The 19,644-nt window shown below is 34.9% G+C and overlaps 6 protein-coding genes across 13 annotated transcripts in view; 3 read left to right on the forward strand and 3 right to left on the reverse strand.

The window, feature by feature from the left end:
* The first annotated feature begins 146 nt into the window (after positions 1-146).
* Positions 147-5,107, forward strand: LOC114875947 (endothelin-converting enzyme homolog). The gene is made up of 15 exons (XM_029186842.2): positions 147-636; positions 697-1,633; positions 1,709-1,816; positions 2,047-2,152; positions 2,227-2,422; positions 2,496-2,645; positions 2,704-2,796; positions 2,867-3,052; positions 3,121-3,252; positions 3,336-3,518; positions 3,644-3,750; positions 3,823-4,010; positions 4,122-4,267; positions 4,397-4,549; positions 4,666-5,107. Exons 1-15 carry the CDS (start codon positions 436-438, stop codon positions 4,858-4,860), a joined length of 3,081 nt encoding a protein of 1,026 aa, XP_029042675.2. The 5' UTR covers positions 147-435; the 3' UTR covers positions 4,861-5,107.
* Positions 5,098-7,572, reverse strand: LOC114875957 (phosphatidylserine synthase). 2 transcript variants are annotated; one of them, XM_029186863.2, is made up of 6 exons: positions 7,480-7,572; positions 6,974-7,398; positions 6,076-6,900; positions 5,762-5,984; positions 5,570-5,645; positions 5,098-5,190 (listed from the first exon to the last, which is right to left on the reverse strand). In XM_029186863.2, exons 2-6 carry the CDS (start codon positions 7,225-7,227, stop codon positions 5,135-5,137), a joined length of 1,434 nt encoding a protein of 477 aa, XP_029042696.1. In that variant the 5' UTR covers positions 7,228-7,398; positions 7,480-7,572; the 3' UTR covers positions 5,098-5,134. The 2 variants fall into 2 exon arrangements, with proteins under 2 accessions (XP_029042696.1, XP_029042697.1); XM_029186864.2 differs by lacking the exon at positions 5,570-5,645 and having other exon boundaries at positions 5,113-5,190.
* LOC114875960 (E3 ubiquitin-protein ligase MARCHF5-like) lies at positions 7,568-11,079 on the forward strand. 4 transcript variants are annotated; one of them, XM_029186868.1, is made up of 7 exons: positions 7,568-7,653; positions 8,646-8,863; positions 9,084-9,249; positions 9,341-9,549; positions 9,644-9,962; positions 10,040-10,205; positions 10,280-11,079. In XM_029186868.1, the coding sequence occupies exons 2-7, from the start codon at positions 8,695-8,697 to the stop codon at positions 10,433-10,435; spliced, it is 1,185 nt and encodes a 394-aa protein (XP_029042701.1). In that variant the 5' UTR covers positions 7,568-7,653; positions 8,646-8,694; the 3' UTR covers positions 10,436-11,079. The 4 variants fall into 4 exon arrangements, with proteins under 4 accessions (XP_029042701.1, XP_029042703.1, XP_029042699.1 ...); XM_029186870.2 differs by lacking the exon at positions 7,568-7,653 and adding an exon at positions 7,908-8,368 and having other exon boundaries at positions 10,049-10,205; XM_029186866.2 differs by lacking the exon at positions 7,568-7,653 and adding an exon at positions 7,913-8,368.
* On the reverse strand, positions 10,380-13,491 carry LOC114875961 (2-aminoethanethiol dioxygenase). Its single transcript, XM_029186871.2, has 3 exons — positions 13,198-13,491; positions 12,689-13,115; positions 10,380-12,595 (listed from the first exon to the last, which is right to left on the reverse strand). Exons 2-3 carry the CDS (start codon positions 12,986-12,988, stop codon positions 12,200-12,202), a joined length of 696 nt encoding a protein of 231 aa, XP_029042704.1. The 5' UTR covers positions 12,989-13,115; positions 13,198-13,491; the 3' UTR covers positions 10,380-12,199.
* Positions 13,492-13,503: 12 nt separating this feature from the next.
* Positions 13,504-15,633, forward strand: LOC114875956 (NADH dehydrogenase [ubiquinone] flavoprotein 1, mitochondrial). Of its 2 annotated transcripts, XM_029186862.1 has the most exons (7): positions 13,504-13,615; positions 13,768-13,835; positions 13,913-14,581; positions 14,669-14,901; positions 14,960-15,163; positions 15,229-15,425; positions 15,525-15,633. In XM_029186862.1, the coding sequence occupies exons 1-6, from the start codon at positions 13,567-13,569 to the stop codon at positions 15,413-15,415; spliced, it is 1,410 nt and encodes a 469-aa protein (XP_029042695.1). In that variant the 5' UTR covers positions 13,504-13,566; the 3' UTR covers positions 15,416-15,425; positions 15,525-15,633. The 2 variants fall into 2 exon arrangements, with proteins under 2 accessions (XP_029042695.1, XP_029042694.1); XM_029186861.1 differs by having other exon boundaries at positions 15,229-15,633.
* Positions 15,634-16,114: 481 nt separating this feature from the next.
* Positions 16,115-19,644, reverse strand: part of LOC114875953 (RNA pseudouridylate synthase domain-containing protein 2-like) — an 87,222-nt gene continuing 83,692 nt past the window's right edge. For all 3 annotated transcript variants that reach the window (XM_029186855.2, XM_029186852.2, XM_029186854.2), the window contains one exon: positions 16,115-19,196. In XM_029186855.2, the coding sequence (XP_029042688.1) occupies positions 18,438-19,196 (759 nt within the window). In that variant the 3' untranslated portion in view covers positions 16,115-18,437. The remainder of the gene's footprint in view (positions 19,197-19,644) is intronic.

The raw sequence follows: 19,644 nt of genomic DNA on the forward strand, positions 1-19,644 counted from the left end.
TTTACATATCTGTGATAATTGTATTATAAAATATATTAATATAAGTAACTTATATCTATCTATCTTGGATATTTTTAACGTCGCCTTCCTTGGGCCGTTTGGAATCTATGGATGTATTAAAAAAACAAAAAAAAAGGTTTGTGTCGATCAGAGTATTTTATTTCATTCGATCCAATTCCTCTGATATACGCTCCTCGGGCTTTAATAAAAGGACGTAATATCGTTCATTACGGACGTTAGAGAAACATTTAATGATAACACATAAAAGGAAGTGGTCAACGAAACCACAATCACCGTTTCTTTTCTTGCATTAGCTTTGGTTCAACTTTGATTCAGTAAAAGAAACACAGCATTCTCGTGCACGTAGTGAACATCATATACATCAAAGTTACATTATACGTTTGCAAACAATATAAATATATTATACTTTAAAGAATGCCTTCTCAAAGATCTTATCAAGTCACTGCTATAGAAAACAACAAAGTAGCAGAACATGATCAATCTTACAGAAGTTGTCTGTTAGCATTAATCATATTTTTTTTCCTCTGTATTATCCTCATACTCGTCAGTTTACCATGGAAAAAGAGTTATGTCAATCAACCTGAATACAAAGGTGAACAAGTGGGAACAGCACAGGTAAGCTTCTCACAACTAACATTATCAAAGTTCAATTAAAAAATGATTATATTGTTACAGCATCATCACCATGATCATGAACACCATACAGAAAAGACGACTACGACTACAAAATCAAAGTATTATCCAAATACTGTGGTCACTTTGTTCGAACCAAAGGAAACAATACCAGAGTCTGAGACATCTACTGAAGATTATAATATAGTAGACCCTACAAATGAAAGTGGTAACACGTCCAAATTTGGGAAACTCTTAAATGACGTTGGTACCACGGAAGGAGCATCAACATCTCCAGTAAATGAAGATGATTTATACGATAATCCTTCGACAATTAATCCAAGTACTGAACATGTATCATCGATCACTTTGTTCGAACCGAAGGAAACAATACCAGAGTCTGAAACATTTACAGAAGATTATAATATAGTAGACCCTACTAATGAAAGTGGTAACTCGTCCAAATTTGGGAAACTCTTAAGTGAGATTGATACCACAGAAGAAGCATCAATATCTCCAGTAAACGAAGATGATTTATACGATAATCCTTCAACAATTATTACAAGTACTGAAGATGTATCATCGATCACAGAGCAGGAGATCAACACCACACAATCTTCAAACTATTCTGTTTCCAATTCCACAAATCTTCATTTTATTACTGAAGATACTTCTTCAGAAGTGTACCAAAGTACGACGAATAATATAATAGAAATTATCACCGAGAATCATCAGGATACGCTTAATCATCCTACAATATCGAGTACAGTGATGGATGATACCACAAGTGAGCCTCTTTTTACGTCCACTGTTAATTCAATTAACGAGAAAGTATGTACAACAGGCGAATGCAAAAATGTAGCCAGCAAAATGTTATTTTACATGAATCACACGACTGATCCGTGTGAAGACTTTTACGAGTACGCTTGTGGTGGTTTTGAATCGAATCCTCAGACTGTTGATCGGAATTTGGAACACGTAGCTTATGAGCGGATATTAAGTGCGTATAAATTAATAATTAACGCTACAAAATTTAACAATCCAAGCTATGAAAGATAAATAAGAAATATTTCAGGGCAAATGCAGAAAGAACTTCGTCAAGGGAAATCCTCTCTGTTCACCAAATACTACAACAGCTGTCTGCAATACGAGAACATTGAGTTAACTGAAAGGATAAAGTTAGGTACAGAGTATCGAACATAGTAAGCTTTTCCGGACTCTTGCCTCTCTACTTAGGCATCCCCAGGGAGAATGACGATGTAGGGGAGATTATTTTGTTTCTAAATCATTTCTAATATTAATAGTGTAAAACCTAGAATTTTTAGAATTCCTGCCTTCCCTATATCGCCATTTACTCTACACAGAAATTTAAATAATACACACGTTTACATGCTTTTTGTAACATGGTTACAGCTAGACAAGCGTTGGATAAAGTTGGAAAGTTTTACACCACCGAAGATTGGACGAAAAATCATACAAGCTTTACCGAGCTTCTCGCTAAACTATTGTTACAGAACAGGTGAGAGATTCAGAAAACAAGTTTACAAAAGTAATCATACATTTATACGCATATTTTTGTATCTGTTTTTCTAGCGCATTACTGTTCGACCTTTCTCCAGACCTAGACGAGTATTCACCGAAACATTTCACCCTTAAGATAGGACCGACCACGTACAAAAATCCTTTTGAAACAGAGGAAACGGATGATTCTTGTTACGCGAGCGAATTCGAAAGAGAACAAGAAACGGTGGATTTAGGGAAACTGTACAATGAATATAAAGCTTGCAAAGTATGAATATGTAGAACAATGCACTATAAGAGGATCACTGAAATTTCAATTAAAACTCTAATTTATTCTTTAGAATGATACCGAGAAGTTTATAAAATCCATTTCAAAAGCTCTGACAGCACTCGGCGTTTTCAGTGAGCTAAACTCTACGTACAACATCTTACAAAATGTACAGACGACGGTTATTAAAATTGATTTGGAAATAGTGCAGAAATTCTTCGCAGTAAGTCAATCGATTTTTGTAAGCTTTATCGATGGTTCATCGTTTTGCTGCTTTCCAGAATTACCCGTCTAAGGATAAGATTCGCGAGGCTTATCTAATGAAAAACTACACAAGAGTCGACATAGAGACGCTGGATAAAAATTACAAAGTCGTAAGAAATTTGTTCGCTTAATCGATTCGCCTGACAGAATGGTTAATAAGATTTTTTAACGTGTTCTCAGGTGAATTGGACACAATTAATTTATTTATTAACTAAGAGTCAAATTAAACCGGAAGCACGGGTGCAGGTTTACTTCTACGATGCTCTGGCTCAAGGACTGAAAAGCCTGGAAAAGTTCAAAAATGAAGATCCTATGCAATTAAATAACGCACTGTTAGGATTGTATGCACGCAATCTTTATCACGAGGTACACTCTTGTTTCTACTTTCGTTAACGTAATGTTTTCATTTTAAACATTTCCCATTTCTTTTCTAGCTGGTTCTGCCAAAGCAACGAGAAGCTAAAGAATATTGCCTTCGAGTAGCTGTTAACGTTTTAATCCCGGAAGCATCGGATTTGTACGTTTCCTCCTTTTCGAGAGATCAACTCGTATACATAAATAAAACAGTAAGACTTAACTACGTATATCGTGACTATTAGAAGGAATCGTTTACATAACAATGTTTAATCGCTATTTTATAACTTAACAGATACACAGATTGTTTGATCAACTTAAAGAGACTCTAAAATTAAATGTAAAGGAGGTAGAATGGGCCGCACCGAATGAACGCAATGCGCTGATCGCTAAAATAAACGATTTGAAAGTTGCTGTACCTGATATTTCCTATTTAACTAACAACACGTCTACTTACAGAATAACTAAAGCAAACGAGGTACTTAGAAAAAAAAAAAGAACACTTGTATTTTATAAGGAAACAATAAGAAGAATGTGCGTAATATTAAGACTCGTACATGTTGCTCGCATCAACTAACATAGTAAAACAATTTATGATTTTAGATCGATTTATCAGACAATTATTTCGAGAACTCTGTCACATTGATGCAAAGGTATCGACAACTAATGTATGCGGAATTTTTAAAAAATCCAGGTGATCCTGAACAAACGTAAGTTCTTACAAATACAAATAAATATATGAATTAATGTAACTCTGCTATATGGATTAAATGGACTAACAGATGGACTCATTACGCAACACCGTTCCAGTCCAAAGGGCTTGCGATTTATGGATTAAATCTTGTTGTGATACCGTACGGTGTGATCGACTGGTCCACGAAATATGATGAACTCTCGTTTGATTACATAATACTGGCGACACTTGGTAACGTGATAGCACATCAAATTGCTCATCACTTCGACGCAAATGGTATATTTCAACGATACGTAATATTCATATTGATATACATATTCATATTTATCGAGAAAGAAAATCTTATCCTTCAAATATGCAACAATATATCTTGACGTGTATCCTTAGGTATCTATTATTGGAATGGAACTCGAGACACCGAGAACTCTTTGTTGAGTGTTAAAGAGGATTACATTAACAATGAGAGAAATATTCTTTATCAAAATCCTATGAATATGACAATATCGTCTTCAGGGCAGACTGTCGCTTACGAGGTAAACTCATACATCTTTTTCTCTTTTTCTATAAAATCGTTATAATGTAAAAATACGATTTTAAAGTAAAACATTCATTTTAGTAAACGTCTAAAAGCAATATTCTTTTTTTTTTTCAACGCATTTTAGATTTTGCAATTGAGTCTAAACGAACGCCTATCCGAAGCAATGGGGCTCAGATTGGCCTACGATACTTTGGGTCGACTGAGATCTCCCGAGGAAGTTCATCTTCCGTGGCTTAAACTTAAGTTCGATCAGTTATTCTATCTCACCTACGCTCAGGTACTCTTATTACAGTAATATTTATGGCATTGATATTTTAAATAAAACTATAATATTGTTATGATAATAATAGTATATAGTAGTTTACAATCACGATTCCTTTTTTCTTTTTATAGATGCATTGTACAAAGTCACCACTTACATCATCTTATATATCACTGTACGAGAACGAACAATTACCAAGCCGAATTCGCATCTTTGTCTCGGCGTCCAATAACAAGCTCCTTGGTAAAGCTTGGGACTGTCCGGAAGGTTCACAGATAATGCCAAGTTATACATGCACTCCATTTCCATATCTTCAGTGTTACTGAATTAATTGTAACACGTAAACAATGCAGCGACCAATACTTTGTAAGGAAGCATAATTAAGTGGTAACGACGCTCTTCATTTATTCTCAGGAACAAGATTTTTTTCCAATAATATTCACACACAAACAGACGCGGTATCCAAAGTTCAAAAGAGCTCATACATTCGTCAGTAACTTACTAAGTTCAAATAGTCTTCAGTGTATGCTCTTATGATGCGACTAGAAAGTTTAATAAATAATTCACCCTTAAGTTGGTCATTTTTTATTCTGAACCCGTTCACAGTTTCTTCTTTTCCAGCGAGTCCATAGATTTTGTAGAATCAGCCATACTCCCTAAAACATAAATCGATCGCTATAAATATGCATTAATTCTGCGTCTAATAAACCAATGATGAACTGAGCTGTGACAATGTATATTTTTATATAAATATTCATTATTGTTGCACTTACTTTTGTTCTATATATTTTGTAAATTTTATTGATATAACACAACGTACACGCATACAAAAATTTTCGTCTTTCAATACCGAGAACATAAAAACATCCATGACACTATTTATTATGTATTGATACCATTCATGTCAGTTATATAACAGATTGTAGCACTCTTGATTTATATTTAGTAATCAGTTAATTATAAGTCAATAGCCCAGTACACTATCGGCTTAGCATGAATTGTTATTTATGCTATGTAGTAGATACCAACACATACCACTGCTAGGAATTGTATCCAGATGGCTGTTGTCTAGTTGAGTAATAGACTGTTTTGAAGTAACTTTCTTTTCCGTCTGGAAATACAAGAGCCATGCACAAGGCATTGGAAAAAAAAAAATAATACACAGATATTCATACAATTAGTTACAAAGTGAATCAATAATTCAATTCCAAAGCACAGAACACATACCTCAAAGTACTGATGCCACAGAACACAGCCATAGACACAAAGAACTGAGACTAGAGACTGGCAGAGTAGCCATAAAAGAATATTTAATGCCTGAGTACGTTCAAATAATGCAGCACCATGCCTGATACATAGTAAAGCCTCTGTAACCATGATTGCACCGTAAACCCAACACTGAGTCCCTACTCTACTACATGTTGGATCTGTTACATACAAATAGTACTGCCTACAATTTATAATAAAATATATACTTCTTAGTAAAATTTTATATGCTTAATTTAGGTCTAGTTCATTTTCTTACTATAGGTCTTGCCTACCTAACAGATGGTGCAACAATTACTCCAATGAGTATCAATCTTGCTACAACAAATGGATGAGAAGGTGGGAATTCATAAACATGCTTCAAGAAAAATGTATTTAGCTCTGAAACCTGCCAGAAAATAACCAACTGACTTAGAGCAACAAATCTCATGTATGTACATGTTGGATCCAACCATCTAACAGCAGTCCAACTACCAGGAGTAAATTGTAGCATTGCTCTCTTCAATTTTCCAGTAGTACTTTCAATGTCAAGGATGCTTACCCATTTATATTCTCGCATTTCCAAAAGAGAACAAATTTTTAATCCTACCCAGATACCCAAACCATTACAGACAACCACATCAAGTATAAAAGCATCCCACCAACATTCCACAAAGTTTGGTAGTAAATGAGCAAATGCTATTTCTGTTACTTCCCACATTAAACTGATGGCCCAAAGAATACCAAAATGACGAATTAATATCGCTTTAAACGTCCACCCTAAGAAATGGGCTGCTGCAAAAACGTCTAAATGGTTCCATATCTTCTCTAATGTAATATCAGAACAATTAACACCATATTCTTTGTCCATATCAATGTGAAATGATGCCAAGTCAGGATCTATCCAAACAAAGATCTTTCTGACTGTTTCATAATCTTGAAATAACATAAATAACAGCCCCATTAAGTATAGTACACTACAGCCAAACACAAGTCTCCAAACAACTGGATGAGGTCTCGTAAATGGTCCATTTGGAAATGTGAGTATTGATATGATAAGAAAAAAAAATATGATGGAGAGAATTCCAGCCCAAATATTGTCCTCAACATTGGTAGTGTTCCTGTGTTAAATTAACACTGATATGTACAAGTTTTGTAATTTACAATTAAATAAATATATTAACATATAATTACCTAGTAAAGGCAAAATATATTACAGCTCCGATTGCAATAAGAAGCAATGTAATGCTGTGGGGTTTGTAAAAAAATTCGATTGATATATCGTCAACCGGTCTTGCATTAATATTTGGAAAACTGTCCGTGCCGTGTCGTAATTTATGCCCTTCAATATTATCCGCACTAGTCCGGCATTTCACAACCTCCTTTTCATCACTTTTGACAAGCCTTTCCAAAAGGCCGTCATGTGTAGATTCTTTATTAGTCGTCATCCTCTTGGTATAATTGCTGATTTCAAATTCGTATCCGATTCATTTCAAGCATTATTTCTTCACGTTTTTATCTACGGTTTCTATGCAATGCTACCACGCTGTTGAGGAATTTATAAACCACTTTAGGCTGGTTTAGGCACACATATGAACAGCGAATCAGGCAGGAAAATACTATAATGATTAATTTACTTCCGCTTATAAGGATGTAGTTGAATTGAAAGAGGATAAAAAGAAATATATTTAACCAATCACCTTTCTTGCATATCAGCTGATTGAACAGTAAAATATTCCCTTGCGAGCAAGCCTTTATTACGTACAGCATCGAGCAAAGTAAACTCCTCGACGAAAAATGGTGATGTAGGGAAAGCAGAAATTCTTGAATGATGAGATGAAGATGGCGCTGAAAAATGAAAATAATAAAATTTTGTAAGTATAAATCACAACGTCTTATAGAAAAATGATTATCAACTTAAGAAAGAGAAGATAAGTTGAGTACTTACAACTCGTTCATCATTTTGTGATATAAATCGAAATCTCGATAACTAAAAGCGTTTAAAGTTTGGCGGTATATTAGATTGGTATATTTTTGCATTAACATGTTGTCAGTACAGGCAGCAATTTCACGTAACTTTTAATTGTTACCAATAATAGTAAAAAAATAAATCTGTAATTTCCAGAGTGAATTTCAAAAATTACGTTGTTCGTGCTATAATTAAATATTAACAACGATTTACATATATATATATAACTAAATTGTGGTTTTTAACATTATACCTTAAAAAAACATGTCAATGGTTTCATCCTTTCGTAAATGTGTAACAGTGAATTGTTTATGAATAGCATTACAGGTAGAAATTAATAAACTTTCGATTTCAATAATGAATTTTCATCATTGCTGACACAAGATACTATCGATCTATTTCTCTATCACAACTTGCACAATTTTTATTTAACCGAAATATTCATTTTATGACAAATAAACCTTGCAATGTGTTGCAATACATTATTCTATATAGTTTAAAATAATACACGATAACCAGTAGACAATCAACTTCATAACGACATACCAGTTGTTAACAAAATTGTTTTACAAAAAGTTTATAGTGCATTTTAGGAAAATAACATTGCTGTTCAATTTAATGTAAGAAACAGTTTAATAGATATTTGTTAAGGTATCTCTAAAACTTAGTAACAATGCATAACACAATAAAGAAAAAAATATGTAAGTACATGTAAAAAGGTAAATGTCCTTTGATTAGTAGCACATTATAATGTGCAATATGTACATATTGCATTTATATGGTATTATGCAATGTCCTTGAAATTTGGTACAAGTTACATTAATATTTAATGTAGTAACTTAATATACTTTAAATTGCAGTATATTTCTTTATAAATAATAATATGTATTTTTTCAGGTATAACATAGTGATGAAATATTAAAAGTCTTATATTTTTAAAGACAAAATGTCAGATAACAATTTACCACATATTTCATATGGACTTGATCCTCCTGGTAGTATAGTACGCATTGAATCTGAGATTAGATCTATTAGTCGTCTTTCAAGTATAGAGGAAACTTTAAGGAGATTTGGCACTAGAAGGCCAGAAAGACAGACTAATGAATTGAATAATGGTAAAAACCATTATAAAAGATTATTACAAAAATTTGTATAACTATTAACAAAACTTTTTTCTGAATAGTACATAAGAATTAAATATTATTAAAATATATTTATAATATAAATTACAATACGAATAGTAATAAGTGTAGTTTAAAAAGATTTGATGTAATGAGCACATATGATTATTTATATCCTTAAATTTGAGATAATAATTAATATCTATTATTAAAGAAGCGCAGGATGTTCAGGCTGCAATAATTGCACCTAATGAAGAACCTATTGCACCTGTTGCAATGTCTAAGCCTACAGAGAATGTGCAACAAAGTGATGTGACTGATGGTGCATCTTCTCCAAATCAACCAGAAATTAATGCATCAGCGGTAAATTCTGAAGACGAGTACGTTTTAGTATCAGTTAAATTGATACAAATTTGAAGAAGATATAAAGTTGAATACATCTTATTGACTACATGTTCTTATTTAATACAGCAAAAGATATTGTTGGGTGTGTTTTGCAACAGACGAAGATGATGCAACAGCATCATGGGTAAAACCATGTCATTGTCGCGGTACAACTAAATGGGTTCATCAAGGATGTATACAAAGATGGGTCGACGAGAAACAAAAAGGACGAGCGGGTGCACATGTAGCATGTCCGCAATGTAATACGGAGTATATTATTGTATATCCAAATATGGGTTAGTTCTTTTAATATTTACATAAATTTTAAATCGAATCATACTATCACTATTACTAGCAGCGTACATAATTTATATATTATAATTATTTCAGGTCCGTTAGTTATAGTACTGGATACAATTGATGGAATAATTTTTCGTATCTGCCCTTTTATCGCGGCTAGCATAGTTGCTGCATCTATATATTGGACTGCTGTAACATATGGAGCTGTCACTGTTATGCAAGTAGTTGGTCTTAAAGATGGTCTAGCTATGATGGAGCAAGCTGATCCTTTGGTGTTATTAGTTGGTTTGCCAACTATTCCAATATTATTAGTTTTGGGTAAAATGTTAAGATGGGAAGATCAGGCACTTAACCTTCTGAGGAGACACGCGTGTAAAGTTCCTATTTTAAGGCATTTTTTACCCAGTAGGTATGTGTAAAAGTAGATTTATAACTTTGAAATAAATACATCATTTATTTTGCAATTATATATATCTATCGCTATAGTTATTCAAGTGATGACAGAGCACAATCTGAAGAAGTGCCACCTATGAGTGATCCAGTATCAGCGACGCGTATTCTTTGTGGTGCACTTTTATTGCCGAGTATTGCCAGCATATGTGGAAAAATATTTTTTGAAAGTATACACTCCAATTTTCAAAGGACGTTACTTGTACGTATAAAATACATCTGATAATAAGCTAATCATTATGTACATCACTAAATATTCTGTATATAATTTTGTAGGGAGGTATAGCATTTATAACAATAAAAGGTGCATTCAAGATTTATCATAAACAACAGCAATATGTAAGACAGTGTCAGCGTCGGATAATGGATTATACGGAGAATAACGTCGCACTGTATAGAAGACAGCAAAATTCTGAAACTCAGACAAGTTAAATGCATGTAAACTACCTTTCAAGAATATATTATCAAAGGACAGTATATCGTTTCAGATGTAGAATAATTAAACTTTTTAGAATACTTTTATCGTAAATATGGATTTCCAATATACCATCTACTTTTAGCAATATAAATGTATGGGTACTGTAATCAGGTTTAACAGATACATACGTTGTTCTCCATATATATGTATGGAAAATGTCATTATATACATAAATTCAATTGGTAAAATATTGTGTCAGGTGTGGGATATTTTATTCAATGGAGTAACAATAATGTCCATTCACCTTCTTACTTAATAACTAAAAATTGAATAATGGTAATATTTCCTTACCATAATTCAATTTCGTCTGTTTCAAATTTAATAATTACATAATGAAGCGATACTATTTATTATACTAAAATTACAAATTTCCTGTACATTGAGAAATAAGCAAAAGTATCTTTGGTAGAAGTTATTCATATTTTGACTGCTTGGAAAAGGGAACGGTATTTTTAAAAATTTATTTCTGTCATAGATAAGTCTTGAATTAAACATATTAATATATTCAGTAAAAAAATTTTGGAACAAAACTTTATTTTATGTAAATGCCTTAATTTGCTGTAGATATAAGAAATTAGTAAATATCAATTCAAATCGATACTTCGTGTTTTTCTTATATACCTAGATAAATAACATTCTGATTTACAATTAATTTACGTAAGTACTTATATCTTTATGTAATATGTTAATTTCTTAATTTTATTACATTGTACATACCAGTCGTTTCTGTTTTTAATTAAAAAAGAAAAGATATTTCCTTTTTTAAATTATTGTATTATAACATTCATTTAACAAAATTAAAGTATAAAACCAGAGGTACTAAAGGAATATTAATATTGATTATTGTTGTGTAATGTAAACTATATTATTATAGTACAGTATATTTTTATAACCTGTAAGAATTGCACAAACAATTGAAAACTGGTGATTCATCCACCAGAAAATAGTACATAATTTTATTGAGATATCGTTTGTATTTTTTACGTATTATGTGATATAATTATCACGTGTTTTATATAAATAAAAATTTTGTTTTTATTCAATAATTGTCATGTGTATCTTATTATGTGTTACAGATGATACATTCATTCTTCACATCCTTACTATATGTATATACCGTCAAAATAATATGTTTAATACGATTTCTTGCACATTACATGGAACCAAGAAAAATAAATTGAAAATATAGAATACTATCACGTGACATTTTATTTCGAAAAAATTTAGTTTAAAATTTTTCAGGTATGCATACACTTAATTGTTACTTATAAATTTATATTAAAAAACTTATATGTACCAAAATTATTGAAAAATGAATAAACATAGGCTATAACACCACCTAAGAATTTGAATCGTAAGATACACAGTTACATTGTTATCAATCTATATTCATGTAATTACTAAGATATGAGATTACTTAAAAATTTAACAAGTGTATTCCCAAATAACTTTCAAGCTAATTTTCCTTGACAATCGAAAAAAAAATCTTATCCTACGTTTTTACTTTATTTTTATAAAGGAAATTATTTTATCTTATTCCATCCTATGATCATATGCGGAAAAATGCAAAAAGAAATATAAATATTGTCCAATTAATTAGAATTGTCATTTGAACATTTATAAGTTTATGATACAATTATAAGTGCAACTTAATACACAAAATGCAGAATTATTTAACAAACAGAACACAAGATCTAAATATATCTTAATACTTCAGGTCACATTAACGGTGGACCTGTATATTTGAGACTTCCAGAATAGAAATCTGGTGGACCCTCGATAACCAATAACTTAACTTCTTCAATTATATCTGATAAATCTGTACACAACTTAGAACTACCAACAGTTTTGAAAAATGTACACGGTCTTGGTCCCTTACCTGAATCATCTACATCATAAGGTGGACTAAGTATATCTAAAAATGCAGCTGGCCCTTCAATACATGTAATTTCATGTAAGTTTCTTTCTCTTGGCGTAAGAGTACAAGCAGGAGAATTACTGTGCAAAGATATCAGTTTATGTCTAAATGCCATTACTTCTTTATTCAGTTTAATTGCATGATCTTCATTTGCTTTTAAAGTATAATTATTCACTTGAACTTTCCCACTAATTACCTATGTTTCAAAAATAAAATGAAATAATAATAATATGTATGAACATAAAATACTAAACATTCATGTTAACAAGAAAATACAAATTTTACACACCTTTAAAAAGCCATACATTCCAGGGTGGTCATGTATTGGCATTGTAAATCCGTGTTTCAATATAAAAATTGATATAGCAAAGTCCTTATTCTCAAATATGTCAATAACCCACATCGGTGCATGTTGTACTTGAATGAAATCTAGAATTTGCTGATTCAAATTTACATCTTCGGCTGTAATTTTATTCATCAAATATCGCAATTTGTCAAAATTTTGTTGACAAAGCTTAAACCCAACGTTACTTCGTTCATCAAATGTATTTAACGCTTGTTTCCACAATGTTTTTACTGCGGTCGTCATGTTTATTTACTACGATTTACAACACAATCTTCATGAATTTACCTTTTACGAATAATGTTGAATTAATAGCACGGTATTAAAAACACCGAAACATAAGAAAATATATACAAAATTTCAGCGATATAACCTTAAACACAAAATAATTAATTACAAGCGAAAGAAACGAAATATATCATTGATTTAAAATAAAAAAATATTTCAATAAATACCATTTAATTACAACATCCAAATGTTTTTCAACAAATTAGACTAAATAAGAATCGTCAATATAATTGATAGTTGTTTTATATTTAGAGGTTAAACTTGCTATATATTACCGTTTACTGAGTACTACTTTGTTAATCACTTCTAACACAATATTATAATGATAACATATATTTCACCGTTTTTATAAGCTTCTGACATCCACGAATACCTCACATTTGTTGATACCACGGTCATATATAAGTATACATACGCTGGAGTTGGAAACTCCCGTGGTAGGGATAATTTTCCTAATTATGTATGTACAATGGTTTCGTGAATGTTCCGTCACCTACAGAGCGCTACTATCGTACTGCCGTGTTGCAAATGGCAAAATGGCTGGTGCCGTAGTACGTTGTTTTCAGGTTCCAAGGAGACAATTAGGTAAGTCGTAATGTTGTTTTGTTTCATTATCGTATGAAGAGTGTTCGAAACATTTCAGACCAGTTACGACGTTTCATTGTTTTTGAATTTCGGTATTTTGCATCGTTAGCGAGACAAGGTTATGTAATTAAAGGGATCCGATTGATTTTAAGGTCTTCTTGGAGTGACGTTTAGCAGCCAGCCGCAAAGAACGTTTGCCGATGCCGCACCTGAGGGAAAGGTACCATCATTCCATTCCTTATATAATATCGTAACACGAATTTCGTGTCAGTTACATTGTTTCATTTTTTCCTGTAGAAAAAAGGTGGTCCCATATCTGACCAGGACCGTATTTTCACGAATTTATACGGAAGACACGACTGGAGGTTGAAGGGCGCTTTACAAAGAGGAGATTGGTACAAAACCAAGGAGATCCTGGACAAGGGTGCAGACTGGATCATAAATGAAATTAAAGTCTCTGGTTTAAGAGGTCGCGGAGGTGCAGGTTTCCCCGCTGGTATGAAATGGTCTTTTATGAATAAACCATCGGATGGAAGGCCCAAATATTTAGTAGTAAACGGAGATGAAGGAGAGCCTGGTACTTGCAAGGATCGTGAGATCTTACGTCACGATCCACACAAGCTGGTAGAGGGTTGCCTTATCGCTGGTCGTGCCATGGGTGCCTGCGCGGCTTACATCTACATTCGCGGTGAATTTTACAACGAGGCATCGAATATGCAAGTTGCAATTGCGGAAGCTTACCAAGCTGGCCTTATCGGAAAGAATGCCTGTGGTTCTGGCTATGATTTTGATATATTTGTGCAAAGAGGTGCTGGAGCGTATATTTGTGGAGAAGAGACAGCCCTAATCGAGTCTATTGAAGGGAAACAAGGGAAACCAAGGTTGAAACCACCTTTCCCAGCTGATGTTGGATTATTTGGATGCCCTACAACTGTTACCAATGTTGAAACGGTTGCTGTATCTCCTGTACGTATTTGGCACATTTAATACCATTGTGAAAGAAATATATATAGAGAGATAATTTCAGCCTTAAAATAAAAACTTCCTATACAGACGATTTGTCGACGGGGAGGAACTTGGTTTGCGTCATTCGGTCGCCCACGTAATCATGGAACGAAATTGTTTAACATCTCCGGGCACGTGAACAATCCTTGCACAGTGGAAGAGGAAATGTCCATTCCTTTGAAAGAACTTATCGAAAGGCATGCTGGAGGAGTAATTGGTGGATGGGATAATCTGTTGGGTGTGATACCCGGTGGATCCTCCACTCCTGTTATTCCGAAAAGGTATACAATTTTTGGTAGAAACGTTTCAAAATATGTACTCATTTAAAACAACTTACAGCGTGTGTGATACAGTATTGCTGGACTTTGACGATCTCGTCAGAGTGCAGAGCTCCTTTGGTACTGCAGCTGTGATCGTAATGAATAAGCAAACAGATATTATTAAGGCTATCACACGCCTCATCAGTTTCTACAAACACGAATCGTGTGGTCAGTGTACTCCGTGCCGCGAAGGAATTAGCTGGATGTTCAAAATCATGAAGAGGTATACGAATATAATTCTTTCTATCGCTAGGAGTTGTTCTAGCTAAAAGTAATGTGTCTGTTCAGGTTCGTGGAGGGTAAAGCAGAAGAGCACGAGATAGACATGCTATGGGAGCTGACTAAACAAATTGAACTGCACACTATTTGTGCTTTAGCGGATGGCGCAGCGTGGCCGGTACAAGGATTGATCAGGCATTTTAGGCCTGAAATACAAGCGCGCATTAGAGAGCGAAAACAAGCTGTGTCCAATTGAAAATAAAGAGGTAGAGATTAGAAAAGTTCTAGTTTCAGCATTTACTATCATCGAATAAGCGAACGGGACATAAACAAATTTACGTTTATGATTTTGTATTTACTTGCAGTGTACATAATGTGAACCAAAGCGCGGTGTAGTCGAATTTCTTCTGTAATTCTACCGGACTATTGGTCAAGTATTGACGGTTCGGTAAATAAAATAGATAGAGAAAAGTACTCTGTATTTGTATGTGGGTAGACGTGTAACGTTACAGGGAAATTTCGAAATTTCATTTTCTATGTGATTTAATGCTAGAGGAGATAAAGCGTGTAATTTAAGAAGATTTGTTCTTTAATGAAAACCTAATGCAGCGGGGAATTATAATTTACAAAGTATCAGAGGGCGGAATGATTGAACGAGACGAAAATCGAAATAAGGGAAGATTGCCGCGACCTTTATACCGAACGATACTTTGCATTTATTCGTTCATTATACAAGAAAAAATTCTCTAGCTCTAACGTTCCGCTGACTACGGTACAATGATAATAATGTCGCTCGGATTACGGTACAATGTGCGTATACAATATACAATATATATATGTACATACAAAAAGCGCTCGCTCGATTTACAAACCGATGTCTTTCTTTCTCTCTGTGCCGCTAAAATTGGGACTGTCTTTTAGAGTTTCCTTCCTCGTTTACATCTCGTATCTTTTATTTTTTTTTTCGATATCATCGAGAGTTAGTTTTACTTAAATAAAATTAAGCTAGCCATTACAAGTCGGGATAGCTTACTTTCGCTTTCGGCAAGCTATCCCGGGTGAGTTAGTAAGCGCACACACTGTCTTTTATGATAGGTCCGTTGTTACGTTATCTCCCTCCTACCTATATCTACCTAAAATCTCTGTCCACTGTTCTCTGTTTGCTTCTTGCTCTTGAGAATCGTGAGAAGCTATGGGAATTCGAAAAATTTCAATTTCTCCTTTTCATAGTTCATTTCCTAGGTATTTGTTATTACAAAGCTTTCGCGTATAAAAATTGATTTTATATGGCTTTGCAGGGTATTTAAATCAATCTAAATATAATTCATCAAAGGTGAAGATTTCAGCTTCAGATTTTATTTGAAAAACTTATGATTTTCATTTCAAACTCCCTCCAGGGGATCGATCAACGTTTATCTCAACAGTTATGAAACAGGAGAAAATTTGACTTTTACTTTGCAATCAGTACTGAACGATAGGTGTAATCGAGTTCCCACTGCCACTCACAGACATCCCAACATACAATAAAACCCTATATATAGCCCCGCTAGAGGAGACGAACGTGACTCGTAGCAAAATAATGTACGACGTTAATCTCGTTATTTCACTCGCTCGATTGTACTTGTTGCAAGTCCTGCCACTTGGACGCGGTCATTTCGACTCGCATGGGAACAAGGTACACGTACACGATATGATTTGGAAGAAGCTCTTTCTCTCTCTCTTTCTCTCCCTCCCTATCTCTCTCACTCTTAGCTCATTCTCTCTCTCGCCAGACACGCGCTCGCTCTTTGGCATGATCGTTGGCTATATTCTTGTGGCAAGATCACGCTTTATTGTTGGAGACCCCTGCCGCTGGACCTGCGCCATTATTTAGTTTTTCGTATATATAATCAGCCATAAAAATAGACGCGTTTCTATTGCAGTTTCCTACGTCAGCCCTTTGCCTGCGCGGCTCTCAAGGATGATCATTGAATACCAGTCATTAAAACATTTTACATATGATTTATGAAAGGACATACACCTGGACGATGATGGACACTCTTTGCCTAATTCATAAGTTCGATGGGATCTATATTGAACAGGGGAAACTTGATTGGAAAAGTGATTAAAAGCCACTTTGTGGTGTATATGATCCTTTGAGGATGTTAAGTTATACAAATAAAATGTATAGAATGTAAAAGTTGCTCTGTTCTCAAACAAATTTAATATATAAAATTTGCTGGCATTACTCCTCTAACTTTTAACTAGTAGAATGAACCGTTCGTTATATAATAGATAGTGGAAAAAGGAAAGAGTTAAGTTCATTCAAAGTTCAGTAAATTGAAGACAAAGTTAGCGTTAATCAATCATGACTTTGGAAGAACGGTGCATCATTTTAACCGCGTTCTACCAGTTGAAGAGGAAGGACAGAGCAGAATTTCATGGGAACAGCGTAGCTAATGACTTAGAGCGCGCTTTCTTTCAAAATTATTAGTAAAAAATTCCGTTCCTGTCACAAAGCCTTAGAAACAGAGTAGATGAACGCTTTTTTCTCCTTCCCTATCTACATCATAAATCAAGTACACAAACGATAACGATCCATCCAGGTTCCCGCTGCTGACAGTTGCATCAATCTTCTCTCGTACACATCCGTGGCAGTGACTTTTCGGTCGATCAGTTTATAGAACCAGTCAGGATCGTTCCATCGTCCCATGCCAGGTTGTTCGATATTTTTCACTCGATTTGCCTATATCCAGAAAGATGATTCACTCTACCAGGAGACAGGCAAAATCTCTATCTATCAAAAACTTGTAATCACTGAAAAACTTAATCAACCCCTTTTCTATGGTGATGCATGATCTCAACAGAAAAATCGTAAGTTCTGAAAATTACAATCGATACACCTGGTGAACGTGTTACAGAAATCACTCGCAGTACTTTAGTAGTAACGATCAGTTCACCTACAAATAGGTTCAGCAAGGTTCCACTCTTAAATGCAAAACCCTGTACACCTTGGAGAATCATTAGAATTTCAAGAAAGAACGACTTTATAGTAATAAACTGACAAGTTTACCGAGGCTTGACCAGCCAAGACAGTTCCAAAGAGCCTGGAATCAGCGCAGACACCTTCTGGTAGGACCGCAAGGTCTGTCGTGCTCGCGAGTCCAGCGACCTAGTCACAGGGGTATGGGTACATGTACGATGGTCGAGATCGCTCGCTGGCGGATGGAAGGCACGGGGTAAGGATATCAAAAAAGGGGTGATGACAGCTCGTCCGGATGGTTGCCGAACCATCGGAACTATCGGTCCTCCTCGGTCCAGTCGCTGGCCGCCCACGCTGGAAGAGGGGTCTCGTATTCCCAACCTGGTCCGCAGTAGCGCCACGCGTGTAGATACATAACCAGATCGGATGGTTTCGGGTCTCTATACTTCACTTTGCACTCATAGCAGTGCGGATCGACTGTCAGCTTGTCGTTCGCGAAGCTCGAGTCGGGTGGTTCTGATCCTGTCTGGGTGCCCACCGTAACCTTCAAAGATTGTTCCTGTTGCTGTTGCTGCTGCTGTTCTTCCTCACCGATACTCGGCGTCGAAGATGGCGAAGAGCCGTCTTTATCGTTACTTAGAACACGATCTTCCATCTCCAGTTTCGGTTTGAACAGACTCATCTCCGAGTCACCGTCCATTCCCAGCCAGTTCTCCGCGTTGTGGATGCTGATCAAGTCCCTGACCAACTCCTGATCGGTCTTCCCGATATTGCCACCCTTCCCTTTCTGCGGACCAAACACCACGTGATTGTACAACGGATCGTTCACCACCGGATAGCCGAGATACTGAAGATGGACTCGGATCTGATGCATACGACCAGTCTGAGGCTTGCACAGGACCACCGATGATTTGCCGTTGTAGCTGAGTCGCTTGAAACGGGTCACACAGTCCTTGCCCTTCTCGGACACCTTGCACACGCCGATCTTATAGGACACCACCTCGATCGGCTCGGAACACACCACCTCCTCCTCGGGGAACTCGCCCTCCACTCGGCACACGTACTGCTTGTGCACCTGGAACAATGGATTTCAGCAATTAGCGTTAATTACGAGCGGCATGGCGGTCATCCTATTGTTAGATAACTGTAAAAGATACAATGTTCCATCGAAAAGTGCAACAACAAGATGACTTCCGGTTTATTTATTTGGCGCCCAACGCAGCTACAAACAATATCTCTAGCATGTTTGATTTAAAAAAAATTATTGTTTTATCTACTTTAAGTTAATTAAGTATCTACATCTACATCTATGTATTACATCATGATAAGAATGTTCATTAAAGATTATTCTAACTCTCTAGATCGTTAAATCTCTTCCCTCAGATCAACAATCAATTATCCTTCGTTAGAATAATGCGGATGTTTACAAATTAAATCTGTTCGACTATTCGAGTGATTTTCCATGTTGAAATCATAATCGATCCAAGAAATCCTAAGATTTCCAACGAATTATGATGCTGAAA

The sequence above is a fragment of the Osmia bicornis genome, chromosome 11 (genome assembly GCF_907164935.1).
Source record: "Osmia bicornis bicornis chromosome 11, iOsmBic2.1, whole genome shotgun sequence".
In the NCBI taxonomy this organism is placed as follows: Eukaryota; Metazoa; Arthropoda; class Insecta; order Hymenoptera; family Megachilidae; genus Osmia; species Osmia bicornis.